This window comes from Neovison vison, chromosome 3, assembly GCF_020171115.1.
Source record: "Neovison vison isolate M4711 chromosome 3, ASM_NN_V1, whole genome shotgun sequence".
NCBI lineage: Eukaryota > Metazoa > Chordata > Mammalia > Carnivora > Mustelidae > Neogale > Neogale vison.
This window is the reverse complement of record NC_058093.1, coordinates 61,767,713-61,780,804: the sequence shown is the minus strand read 5'-3', so window position 1 is coordinate 61,780,804 and position 13,092 is coordinate 61,767,713. Positions and strand designations below refer to the sequence as shown.

Sequence of the window (13,092 nt, the reverse complement as noted above, 5' to 3'; positions counted from 1 at the left end):
CACAACCTGAGCCAAAGGCCGAGGCTTAACCGACTGAGCCACCCGGGCGCCCTAGGACATCCCTTTCTCATGGTCCAGGGTCTCCTCTACTTTGGTCTTAATAGTGATGTTTTATTTTAATACAAAATAACTCCCAAGTCTGATTTATATTTACCTTACCTTTCCTTCTTAGCTGATTATCTAAACTATCATTCGTATTCCCTGAAAACTTCTGTCCTTTGCCTATCCTACATAAGTTGTTAAATTTACATTTTTGTTATAAACTTAGTAAGTCTTAACCATTAATTATAGCATGGAGTCTAGTTATGACAGGTCACTTGCATCTTTCTGGTACCACTCAGTGACAGTCATGCTGTCTTAACATTTTCCTTCCTGGTCTCTGTGGTTCCGTTGCAGCTCTATAGTGTATGTCCATTTGTTTTCATGTTATACCTGCACAACAGGGTCAAGGGAATTAAATTCTGTAGGATAAAGTTATAAAAGATGTCCTCCTTCAAAAAGTTCATGTCTTTGCTCTGCTTTTCCTTCAGCTGTCTTCATAAATGCTATTGAAAATGTTTTAGTAAAACTAAAGTCTGTATATTTTGACAAATTTTAAATTCTTTATCCATAGAAATATAAATATCCTGTACAAAAATAAAAGTTTGCTTATTTTAAGACCTCTGGGGACATAAGTGAAATATGTGAGTCTATTTTTATTTTGTCTTTGAGTTATGGATAGGTTCATATAAACTTTGGAGTCTGCCATATAAATTCCACCCTTCTAGTTTCTATACCGTGTGTTTTATTATGACCAAAATTTAAGAGCTCTAACTCGTAGAAAGATACTGTCATTTGAAAAATTCATGACTAATTCAAGTCATGACTGCTTTTATCAGGTAATAGAAAAGGCCAATAAATGACGGTGATTGGGAATCTGGCTCAAAGAGGAACACAGGTTTGCATCCTAAACCTCATGAAAGCAATCAGTCTAAGCACGGGAAACAAGTTTTCAGCGTGGACGTAGGAGGAAAATCAAATGCTGCCCCAAATTTGTGCATTCAGCAGTTACTTATTGATCACTAACTATGTTCTTACCAGTAAAGTAGGTCTGTGAGAGAAAGGAGTTGTGCCTTGATAGGGCTTTATAGAGTAAATTCACCTGAGAAATAAAATGACATATTCTACAGCTTTTGATAGTTACATCATCATTTTGAAAAGTGAAGTGTTGCATTATTTAAGAAGAATTTTTCACCTTTTTCCCAATGACTTCTCAACTTGTTAATTTTATGAGATAGCAAATGAAAGTTTCCAGGCACAGGGATACATCATTAATCAATAAGAAGAAAACTTTATATTCTACTCAAAAGGATATTTAAATACTACTCACCCAGCTGTATGTTATAGTGCATTTCTTTCTCAGCCCTTTATTGCCAAGAGTCCTTCTTCTGATTGTTTCAAAAGTCCAAACGGCAATTAAGGATCTGTGTCCACATCCACTCTGGGAGGGGGTGTAGGGGTAGAGGGAGGGCCCTTAGGTTTAATCAGAATTGGCTGTAGGGACTGAATCAATCTGGGTTTGGGTGGCAGGTTTTAAGTCTTTCCTTGTTGGATTAGGTCTGGGTATATTAAGTGGAGATCAGATAAGTGTCCAGGATGGAGGCACAAGTTTGGAATTAATTGGCATATGAATAATACATAAATCCAAGGGAATAAAGGAGATTACCAACCGAGTGAACATAGATACTGAAGAGAGTGTTCCCAAGGACTGAGATGAGAAGGAACCCTAAAAGAAAATGGAGCATTGAGATCTGTGCAGAGTAGGAATGTGGTAATCTGGAAGTAAGAAAAAGAGAATTGTGAGAGGGTGGCCCATTCTGTCAAGTGCTACAGACAGATCAAATAAATGAGTTCTAAGAATTAACCACTAGTTTCGTTGTGGTGGTGATCATTGATGACTTTGATAGGAATAATTTTACTGGATCAAAAGTTGGGAAATAACTGGTTGGAAGTGTTCATGTGGAGGATGAGAAGTTGGAGACAAAAAGAAAAAAAAAAAAACACTATGAACAACTCTTGGAAGCAGGTCAGTCGTAAAGAGAGTGAGACGACGTGGCAGTGCGCCAGGGGGCGGCAGGTGGCGCTGAGGCAGGCCTGTCTTCAGGTCCATGGACAGTCACATGCCAGGCGTGTGAGCGCTGGCTCTGGAGAGAGCCGGTGACCTCAAGTGACCTTGCCGTGGGTAGACATAAATTTTTGAGATGTTTGTCATTAATACATTAGTACTAAAAAGGAAAGATTAATCGAGCCAGCTGTTCGAACGTACAGACATTCTTCCCTTTTCGCCTCTTGCTCTACATCCATAGTTTCTCCCTATTTTTCTCTGAAAGCTAGGTTTTCACTCTTATGCTTATGAGTCCTCCACATGATAATTGGTTATTCGTATGCCATTCTTCCATCCTGGCCTAAGATTTTTGAGAAGGACCCTATTTTATTTTGCCGTGTTTCCATCTCCTAGCTCAGCTCCTGGCACACGGCAGATGCTCCCTAAATGTGTTTTGTAGGAATGACTCTTACGTTGCATCTCGGCATATGAAGTAGTCGATGTAAAGGTCAGGATCTTCCCGGAGTTCGCTATTCATTTCTAAACAGAGATCGTGTCTGGTCGTTTTGTTTCCCAGAGCCCGTGTGGAACAGGCATAGTGAGGACCGGCTCTCTGCAGCTCAGCAGCACATCTGCCGGCAGTTCATCTTTGAAGAGGACAAAGCGAAAAGCACCTTCCCCACCCTCCAAAGTACCCCTGCATCAAAGTGATGACAACAGTCCCATCACTGGTAACGTGACTTTTCCCATTAACATTACGTGTGCATTAGGTCTTATTTCAGACAGACAGTAAAGTGATAGAGGTTATAAATCAGGTCTTCTTACTAAAAGACGATACTTACACTAAGGCTTTTTAATTAATTTTAATAATATTTAGATAGCCCCTGATTATTCTCACTTAACTACCTTTTAAAAATCCGCAACATAAAAAAAAAAAAAATTGCCTGGCTCCCTGACCCTCAGATTGGGTGTGTGGTCATCTGTGAATCTCTTCAGGACACTCACGTTCCAGGATTGACTCCCTGTAGGAAGGGGGAGCTAAGTCGATTTTAGTTGCTTCAAAGCTGGATGGTGAAATGGCTTCTAACAAAGTTAGGGCTATCTCTTCCCAAATTACATACACATGAATTAAGCTACTAAGGGATTACTATATCTGTGACTTGTTTGTAAGGTGTGCTGCTTCTGTCTCCCAGTCTTGCAGGCAGGACGTGCAGTTCCTTCGGACGGTGTTTTGGAAGCAAACTCTCCTGAGGGGCTGCCCAGCCCAGGTAGGACACCTTTACTCCACATCACGTAGTTCCTGGAAAAAGACATTTCAAGGTCGTTGAGGAATGAATCTAGTTATAATGCTCTGTCTGTGAAAGAGACACAGATGCTTTGACTCTTCTTTCCCAAATTTTATATTCTGAAACGAAAAAATTTCCACCCTGGGTTGAGTATGAAACTGACAGGACTCAAAATTTTAGTTTTGTGATGGTACCATAAGAACTTTCCTTATGCCAAGTCAGGTTACCACTTATTATTAATGTCCTTCCCAAGAGGAATGACACATGTTAGTTAGGAATGTACTTTAGTGTGTTCAGAAGAAACTTACACTAGTGTGTAAGGTACCATTGTTTACACAACTGTTGTAGGTATGAATCTGATGTACATAGTGTCCTAGTTAAGCGGTAAAAATTTGTTATCTTGAAGTATTTCCTATTATATGGTGTCATTTTGGATTCTTTAAATAAATGAAATGCCAGTAAAAATTAACTTCATACTGTTTCCCTATGTTCTAATAGTAACTATTATAAGAATAAATATGGTAAAATTTCTTAATTCTTAGACTTAATGTTAGCTATAAATGAATATGAAAGACTAATGTCTAACCAAAAATAGAATATTACTCTGTCAGTACTTTAGCATGGGTATAATTTTATAGGTATGAAAATTGCTCAATAGAACCCTATCTAATTTTTATAATTAATGTTCATAAGCACAGGAGAAACTCAGGAGCGCCCAAATGCTCCTAAATCTTTAAATACTTAGGTGATTTTTAGGAATTTGAGATTTTGACCCATCTTATATAAGAATTCTCCTGTCCTCTGTGATTAAAAAATTATCCTTATATAACTAGTCGTGACTTTTCTTATTTCTTAAGTCTTACCCAGAATAATATCAATGATACCTCAGGTTTCTAGACCTCCAGCACCTTTGAAAATACTATTTCATGCTATAGTCTCTTCATTTGCTGTATATGCAGAATTTATTTGCGAAAGATAATGGTCTTTAATGTTTTGTCTGTCTGCCTTTTGTAATGCATTTTGCATGCCTTGACTTTCTGGAAAAGTTCAAAACATGTTTAAATTTGCTGTTTAGAAATCCTTTGTCAATTGAATTAATGTTAAACCAAGTACTATAAGGTCTTTCAACTTTGAAATGTACATGTTAGCATAATACATGTCAGTTAACCATAATCCTGGTATATTTTTCTTGTTCAAAATCTTAAAAGATCTCAACCATCTATATATATTTGCCAACCTCATTAAAAAACCTAAAGTAATATTTGTATTTATGTTCAAATGTTGAAGTTGTTCTCAAATAAAACTTCACAGTAAAAAAAAAAAATTCATTTTTTTCCACAAAGGAATTTTATTTATATAATATCAAACCATATAAGTGAAATGAGAAGATTCGGAAGTATTAGAAAGGAGGTGTGAATGCTATTCAGACTTTGCTTGGTATCTCTTTCTCTCCCCCCCTTGTTAGCTCTTCTCGTTTAACACATGGATAATTGTGAGCTAATAGATCTGATTTATTCGAAATGCTTCTTGTTCTCTGCTTGCCTTAACTCTGTTGTCTAAGTGCCGTTTCCACAGATTTTACTTCTTTGGCAGACTCCTCCCTTGGCCCCGGGCTCCCCAGTCACGAACACTGCACTGTGCCCAGACTGTTGGATGAACCCTCTCTCTCTGAATGCCCTGGAACGCCCGAGGCGGCCGTAACATCTCTGACATGTAGGTGGCTGGGCCTTTCCTGCCTGGTGCTTGGTTTAATGCAGATTAAGATTATCACCAGGTCAGCATTTCATTACTTGGCTACCCTTTGTGTAAAAAGGTCTCAAAGAAATATTAGTTTCCTCCTTTCACTCGAAATTCTCTTATAGGTTTGGAGGTTATGATGTTTTCCCTAACCAGATGAATATGACAAGGCCTAAGATGAATAAAGCAAGTGGTTCTGGAGGATTTCAGCTTTTCTTCTATTAGGCTTTCTGCTTTTTTTGGCAAAACTCTAAACTCTGTATTTTCAGTGTTCAATTTTATGAATATTAAAGAATATATATATTATATATATATATATAATTTTTTTCTTTCTTTTGTTATCTAGTCCTGGCTTACTTTCTGAAGTATTGCTTTTGATTGGGATTTTTATATTAAATTATTGGAATTATTTTGTTACCAGATGGCAAAAATTTATAGTTAGGTAATACTTGCATTTCATTATAAATAATTTTATTCAATTTTTTATTAACTCAAAATGAGTCCTTATTTAAAATTATTTAAAATTAATATCACATACTGTTTATAGTAATGCAAAATTGTGCAGCCAGTTTGGAAAATAGTTTGATAATTTTTTTTTAAAGATTTTATTTATTTATTTGACAGAGACGGACAATGAGAGAGGGAACATAAGCAGGGGGAGTCGGGGAGGGAGAAGTAGGCACCCTGTGGAACAGGGAGCCCACTGTGGGTTCGATCCCAGGACCCTGGGATCATCACTTGAACCAAAGGCAGATGCTTAACAACTGAGCCACCCAGGCACCACGACAAATTTTTTAAAATAAAATTTAAGCATTCATTTTTCTGTATAGCCCAGGAGTCCCACTCCTAGGGATTTTCCAAGAAAAATGAAAACCTCTGTTCACACAAAAACTTAACATGTAAATTATTTTAGGATTTTTATTCATAATTGCCCCAAGTGGGAAACAACCCAATGTCCCTAAACTGAGGAATGGATGAACTATGGTCAGTCTGTACATTGGAATGCTACCCCCTACCCATCCAAAGGAATGAATACTACATGCGGTGACATGGCTGAATCTCCAAAGCCTTGTGTTAAACGGGGAAGCCAGTTGTAAATGGCTAGATGTTGAATGATTTCATTCATATGACATTCTTGCAAGGGTGAATCTATAGAGAAAAGAGTAACCAGGATCTAGACTTAGGGGGAAGGGATGATCACCAGAGGACCTGGGGTTTTTGGAGATCGATGGACTTGTTCTATATCTTGATTTTGATTGTAATAATTAAACTTTCAAAAGATGACTTCTGTTATTCTTTAAACATTTATACTTTCAAAGTTGTTAAATCTTAAAACTTTACAGAGATTTTGAACACTGTATTCTTTGAAAGCGACTGTTCTTCCCTTAAAACTTATGAAGCTGGAATATGATCATTGTGCTGCCTTATTTGTGGAATTTGTTGTTTACAACCCTCACTGAGTCTTTTTTTATTGTCCTAAAATGTGGCCATCATATAACATATACAAAACAAAGTTGATTTTTTATTTTTTCAAAGCTTGGGGAAATTTATGCTAGTCAGCCAACCAACTCTGAAAGTTTTTTTGGATTATTAGAATTTTTATTTTTTAATTTTTTATTTTATTTTATTTTTTAAAATACTTTATTTATTTATTTGACAGAGAGAGATCACAAGTAGACAGACAGAGAGGGGGAAGCAGGCTCCCTGCTGAGCAGAGAGCCCAATGTGAGGTTCAATCCCAGGACCCTGAGATCATGACCTGAGCTGGAGGCAGAGGCTTAACCCACTGAGCCACCCAGGCGCTCTGGATTATTAGAATTTTTAAAAAATAATCACAATCTTTCCTAAGACTTTTAAGAATAGGAATACTCTTCAAGCTAATAAAATATATATATACACACATATATAATATGTGTGAATATATATATATATTTTTAAGCAAGCCTATATGATGCTTATAACTACCAAGTTATAAAATTTCAGAAAAATAATTTGAAAAGATTTTTGAAATACATAACTCATTCTTTAACTGAGACTGGTTTCTCAGTGAGGAGTCCTATACTTAGAAGTTGAAGTACTTTTTTTTTTTTTAGGATTTATTAGAGTGAGAGAGCATGTGCATGCCTGTGCCCACCAGTGGGGAATGGTGGGGGAGGGGCAGAGGGTGAAGGAGAGACTCTCAAGCAGACTCCCTGCTGAGTGTGAATCCCAAGACAGGGCTCATCCCAGGACCCAGAGATACGTGACCTGAGCTGAAATCAAGAGTCAGGTGCTAAACTGAGCCACCCAGGACGCCTATATGAAATAGCTTTGATGGGCAAGAGAGAAATAGAGATAACAATAACTTGCTAAGCGTTTCCTCAGTTAAACTAATTTGTAAGGAGCTTAAGATATGCTAAGGGGCCATTTATAAAACACATTTGCATCTAAACTGGAACAGACGTTAATTTTCTCAAACAGTTTTCAAATTATATAAATGTACTCTTACTGCACAAACATGATATACTATTGTAGGCACATAATATTATACATTGGTATCATAATGATGCTTTCACATGTCATAATAAAATAAGACTTGCCAAAATATATTTTTTAAAAATTCATTTAAATTCAAATTCTTTAATATTTTTCCTGTTGAGTAATCTCCTTTTTTTACTCACAATGAAACTGTCAATAAAAGTCTCCATATTTGTATGTTAAATAGCATAAATAGCATACTTTTCTGCCTAGAGATAAAATTAAAGACATACATTACTTTAAATACTCAAGTACATTGAAGTTTTTATTAAATTTTGTGGATGTGCTGATCACTATAATCTAATGCTACACCATCCCCATCCCCCATTGTGGTAAAATTAAATTTTGTTCAGCTGCTATTGTGTAAATGGCAGTGTTAGATTATACTTAAATAAGCAAAGATTCAGAGACTCATTCTTTGGTTTAAATTAAATTTCACAGCTACTGTGGATACCAATTAGGATGTCTCCTCTTTTAATCTGTTGGACATTTGTTGTTGGTACTAAAGGAACAATGACAAAACTCATTCTTATACAATGAAATATTAACTGCAGTTTTTGAAGAGAATCATTCTTTCACACACACACACACACACACGCACACACTCACACACACACTGATACGGGATGATTTTTTCAGCCATAGTTAAGTGGAGAAACAGAAGGTGAAAAACATCAGCTATAGTATGCTTCCATTTATATTAAATGGACCCATAAAAAAGAAGGAAGCATGAGTATGCGTATCTGCTTGTATGCTCATTATACTTTCTGATAATATGTAGGAAAAACCTGTTAAAGGAAGTTGCCTCTGAGAAACTGAGTGGGAATAATTTTCATTGTATATAAGTGTCTAAATGGCTTTTAATTCTGGTTTTGTATTAGAATCACCTTAGAAGCCTTAAAAATTCCTGGTGCCACCCTTCAGAGATTTTTTTTTTTAAGATTTTATTTATTATTTATTTGACAGTCAGAGATCACAAGTAGGCAGAGAGGCTGGAAGAGAGAGAGGGGGAAGCAGGCTTCCTGCTGAGCAGAGAGCCCGATGTGGGGCTCAATCCCAGGACCCTGGGATCATGACCTGAGCTGAAGGCAGAGGCTTTAACCCACTGAGCCACCCAGGTGCCTCCCCTTCAGAGATTCTGATTTAACAGGTGTGGAGAGGGTGTAAACACTGGTATTTTTAAAAGGGGCTCAGGTAGTTCTCCATTGTAGTTCTGATAACTTCTGAGTCAGATTTTATAAGTATACTTGTATAGATATAAAATTTTAAAACCTCATGTTCTTTTAATTAATATTTAGAGCTATTATATGAATGTAAAATCATTTAAATTCAAAGATACATAGCTATCTCTCAGACTGAGACATGTAACTTGAAGATTATGAGTTTAAATAACCTTTTTCTCTACCATGAATAAAACCTAGCATGATCGCATATTATTTTTAGAATTGTATATGTCCAAGATAATTTGACTATATGTTAATGTGATTACTCATCATTAGAGGATTATTTTCTTATTAGTTTTGGATGATCATTTAAAAGAGTCCAGCTAATTATTATTTTTAAAATTCCTTTCTTGCTGGGATTGCATAGGATGAATGAGGCAAATTAATATTTAGGATTATATCTTCATTTCTTTGTAGCTGGAATAAGCTCTGATCATAGCCTTGAAGAGATAGATGAAAAGGAAGAACTGAGTGAAGTGCCCAAAGATGAGACTGAAAATATTTCTCTGAAGTCACAAGCTATTCCTTTTGGATCTACTCATATAATAAATACACTGAAAAATGATCCTGACTCAGCCGTTGGCAATGTTACTGGAGAGTCCTCACAGAACTCCAAAGAAGAAAAACAAGAAGCTAGAAACACAGATAGACAGTAAGTAGTCTATTTGCTGGAAGTGTCAGTGATGGTTTGTTTAATGAGTACTAGTCTCTGAATTATAGATCTGATATTATAAACACAAATATAGTAGTCTCTTTAGACTCTGTTCACCATCATTACCAGAATGCTTATTAATAAAGTATCCATATGCATGTTTTGTTTTTAAATAAAATCAAAATCAACAGTTCTGGTATCCCTGTGTGAGACAAACCATAACGTGTAGTTAATTTGTGTGACTCAAATATAAAAGTATCTGTTTGTATTGTATGGGTTTTGCCTATTTTCTGTTTGATCTAAATGAAACATTTAATTTTTAAGTTTCACCAAATGCTTCTCAAGAATTTCCACTGATGTATAAAACAGTTCTGCATATTAGATTATGATGTTAAGTTACTAATTTAGTTTTTATAGTCAACTTTATAATGCTGAGAGAGCACTTTCCACTTGGCCCTAGGAATTGGTCTATACTACAGTATGCTTATATTGTGTTAGAAATGCCACCTCACGAGTAAAAATGAAATTAAGTAAGCAAAGTAAACCATCTTCATCAAAGCTTTACTATAATTTTCATGGGAGTGTCACCAAATTAAACCCTTCTATCACTAAAAATAAGACAAAAAAACACTTGAGGTCAGCCCACATCCTGATTTGCCAGAAGTTGGCTTTGTCAGATGAAAGACTTAAATATTTCATTCAGTTTCCTTTTTCTTTAAAAGACAAATAATAATAACAGAAAGACACTGTTTTTGGAAAAGTATCCATTTTACCAGGCTTCTTAGATCCTTCCTTTGAAAGCTAATGGTTCATAGCAGCATTTCCTCTCAGTTTTTTTGTATTTTTTCTTTGCTATTAAATTTCCAGTATTTGGCAGAAGAAAGATGATTATTTCAATCCATCTGTCTTTGGAAATTATTGCCTCTTTTCTCATCTGGCGCATGCATGTGTGTGTGTGTGTGTGTGAGTGTTTAAATAGTATCAGTATATAACATATAATATCCTGTTTTGCAGAGGGCCACACATAATGGTATATGATGCAAGTCGTGGAGAGAGGGGAGTTGACAGTTTAAGAAACTTGAAGTCATTGGGCCCACACCAGGAGAATGGTGAGTTCCATAAACACTAATAGCCAATGTTTTCAGAGCACTTACTGTATGCCAAAGGGCCATTCTTAAAACTTTATATACATTAACTCATTTAATCTTGTCTATTAACTCATTTACAGGTCTTACCATTTTCAGTTCCACTTTATGGTTCATTGAACCACAGTGATGCTATGTAATTCACAAGGGTTCCCGTAATTAGTAAGTAGCGGACCCTGGATTTGAACTCAGGCAATATTACTGTCACAAGCGCTATTAACTACTGTGTGTACTATTTTTGTTGTTAAATCTTAGACGTTGTTTAACCTAGATCTTGGATCTTAAAATGTATACTCTGTGCATCCATTTGTGATCTATTTCCCTTTTTTTTTCTTTTTACTGACTCCCAAGTCCAAAACTGTTTTACTTAGGTGAAACTTGTCTGCATGGTTTTTAATCTAATTGCATAATGTTGACATCTAATTATGTGATGTTATTTACCAGTATCTTCCACACCCCAACTCCCAAGTCAAGACGTTTCTTTGCGTTGTTATATTTCACTCCATTCTGTTTTTAGGACTATGCTCATTTTTTTTTTCTTTGCAAGACATATGATTTCACCCATTCATTCAACTATCTACCAAATCCTGTCACTTCACTAATTTTGTTACTTGCTTACTAGAAGCCATGTATTTCTCTAAAAGGTCTTGTCGGCTCAACCAGATTGGGCAATCTTTTGGATCAGAGAAATTACATCCAATACTTTGAATTCCTCATAGCACCTAGTAGAATACTGACCTATTGTTAAACTATACAAGTCATCAACTTAAGTTTTTTTTTTTGACTTTACAATGGTGTGCAAGTGATACACACTCCATAGAAACTGTACTTTGAATTCTAAATTTTGGCATTTTCCTGGGCTAGCAATGTGCTGTGTGATACTTTCGCACAGTGCTGGGCATCAGCAGGTCTGGCTCCCAGTTGGCCTTCCAATGGTAAGAGCCCTCACACCTGCCACCATTCTGCTGTTCACTTTCAGTACAATAGTTAATCAGTTACATGAGATACTCAGCCCTTTACTATAGAAGAGGCTCTGTGAGAGAATGATTTTGCCCAACTGTAGGCTAATGTGTTTTGAACACATTTAAAGTAGTATAGTAGTAGTAGTATATATAGTAGTATAGTATAGTATTCTGTAATATTCTGTAGTCAAATGTACTAAATGCATTTGACTTAACAATATGTTCAAGTTATGATGGAATAGGTTACAATGTAACCCTATCATTAGTTGAGGAAGATCTGTACTTAAGGTTGAAGTTCAGAAAAATGACACTACACAAATAGAAGATGCGAGGAATGCACAATGGTATTATAAGAAAATATGAAGGAATTTGCTTATGAATTCTCATAGTCCAGTCTGTTATATTAATATACAAAACTAGGTGAAGATTCTTAGAAAACATAGGCATATACATATTCATATTTGGATAAAATGTGGATTATTCCAGTGTCACAAGTGGATAGACTGATGTAGATATATGTTGTTTTACCTATGTAGGATGTGTTGGTTATTTTAAATAGGTCTCTGGTTCATTTTCCCCATGGTCAGTACCATCCTGAGATAAAATACTGAGAAGTTCTAAAAGTATATAATTTCCCCATCCTTTTCCTCTTGATTCAGTTCTTCACAACATACATTCTGATGGCCAATAGAATTTTACTGAGAAATCATGCTGCTTCCTTCTTTTAAAAATGATGGATCATTTTTGCTAAGATTTTGGCATCAAGTTAGTGCTAGGGTCACAGTTATATTTCTGTAAGAATATTTTTTTGGTTTACATTTGATTTGCAATGACCTCTGTTGACTCCAGGTGGTTGTGTTTTTTTCTGTTTTTTAAAATTAAAGTATTTAAGCAATTTTTTAAATAAATTATTTCTATTATCTTAAAAACAGTTTTATAGTTTTCTTCCTTTTTTATCTACATTATATACTTGTTTCAATCATTCTTCTGACAGATGATTCATTTTGTAGATGTTGTTGCCAGTTTTGAGTAGGGGAAGGAAAAGATAGTACAAAATTTACCTTTTCCTTCTACTGGCTATCATTGGAAAATGACCTAACCATTTGTTGACATTTGGTTGGTGTCATTATCAGGTATGTATGGGGATGGATTAGCTACTAAATCCAGCAGTGATTCCAGGTTTCCAGTCCTGTCATTGGGAATAATTGTGAAATTTTGATGAGAAATTCAGAATTGGTGAATAGTGAAAAATAGACATTTGGAGTTCCAAAAGCAATTAGTTAGGGTTTATAGGAAAATGAATTTAAAATATGTTGATTTACTTTGTTTTGGAAAATATTTCTGTTGTGTAACTGGGCTATACCTATATTCACTGGAAAATGAGAAATAGGCAAGAAAGAAGAGAATACATTTACATTCATTTCCTGGTACCAGGGACCATTTCTTTTGTGCTTATAGAGGTGTTGACAATAGTACTTTTCATATAG

At 35.6% G+C, this 13,092-nt stretch overlaps 1 protein-coding gene across 8 annotated transcripts in view; it reads left to right on the top strand.

The window, feature by feature from the left end:
* The window catches only part of COBLL1 (cordon-bleu WH2 repeat protein like 1), a 168,546-nt gene that overhangs the window by 143,323 nt on the left and 12,131 nt on the right, over positions 1-13,092 (top strand). For 4 of the 8 annotated variants that reach the window (XM_044242228.1, XM_044242226.1, XM_044242230.1 and 1 more), the window contains 5 exons: positions 2,661-2,814; positions 3,277-3,351; positions 4,945-5,082; positions 9,264-9,498; positions 10,513-10,607. In XM_044242228.1, the coding sequence (XP_044098163.1) occupies positions 2,661-2,814; positions 3,277-3,351; positions 4,945-5,082; positions 9,264-9,498; positions 10,513-10,607 (697 nt within the window). The remainder of the gene's footprint in view (positions 1-2,660; positions 2,815-3,276; positions 3,352-4,944; positions 5,083-9,263; positions 9,499-10,512; positions 10,608-13,092) is intronic. The other 4 variants (XM_044242229.1, XM_044242227.1, XM_044242232.1 and 1 more) reach the window with 2 other exon arrangements.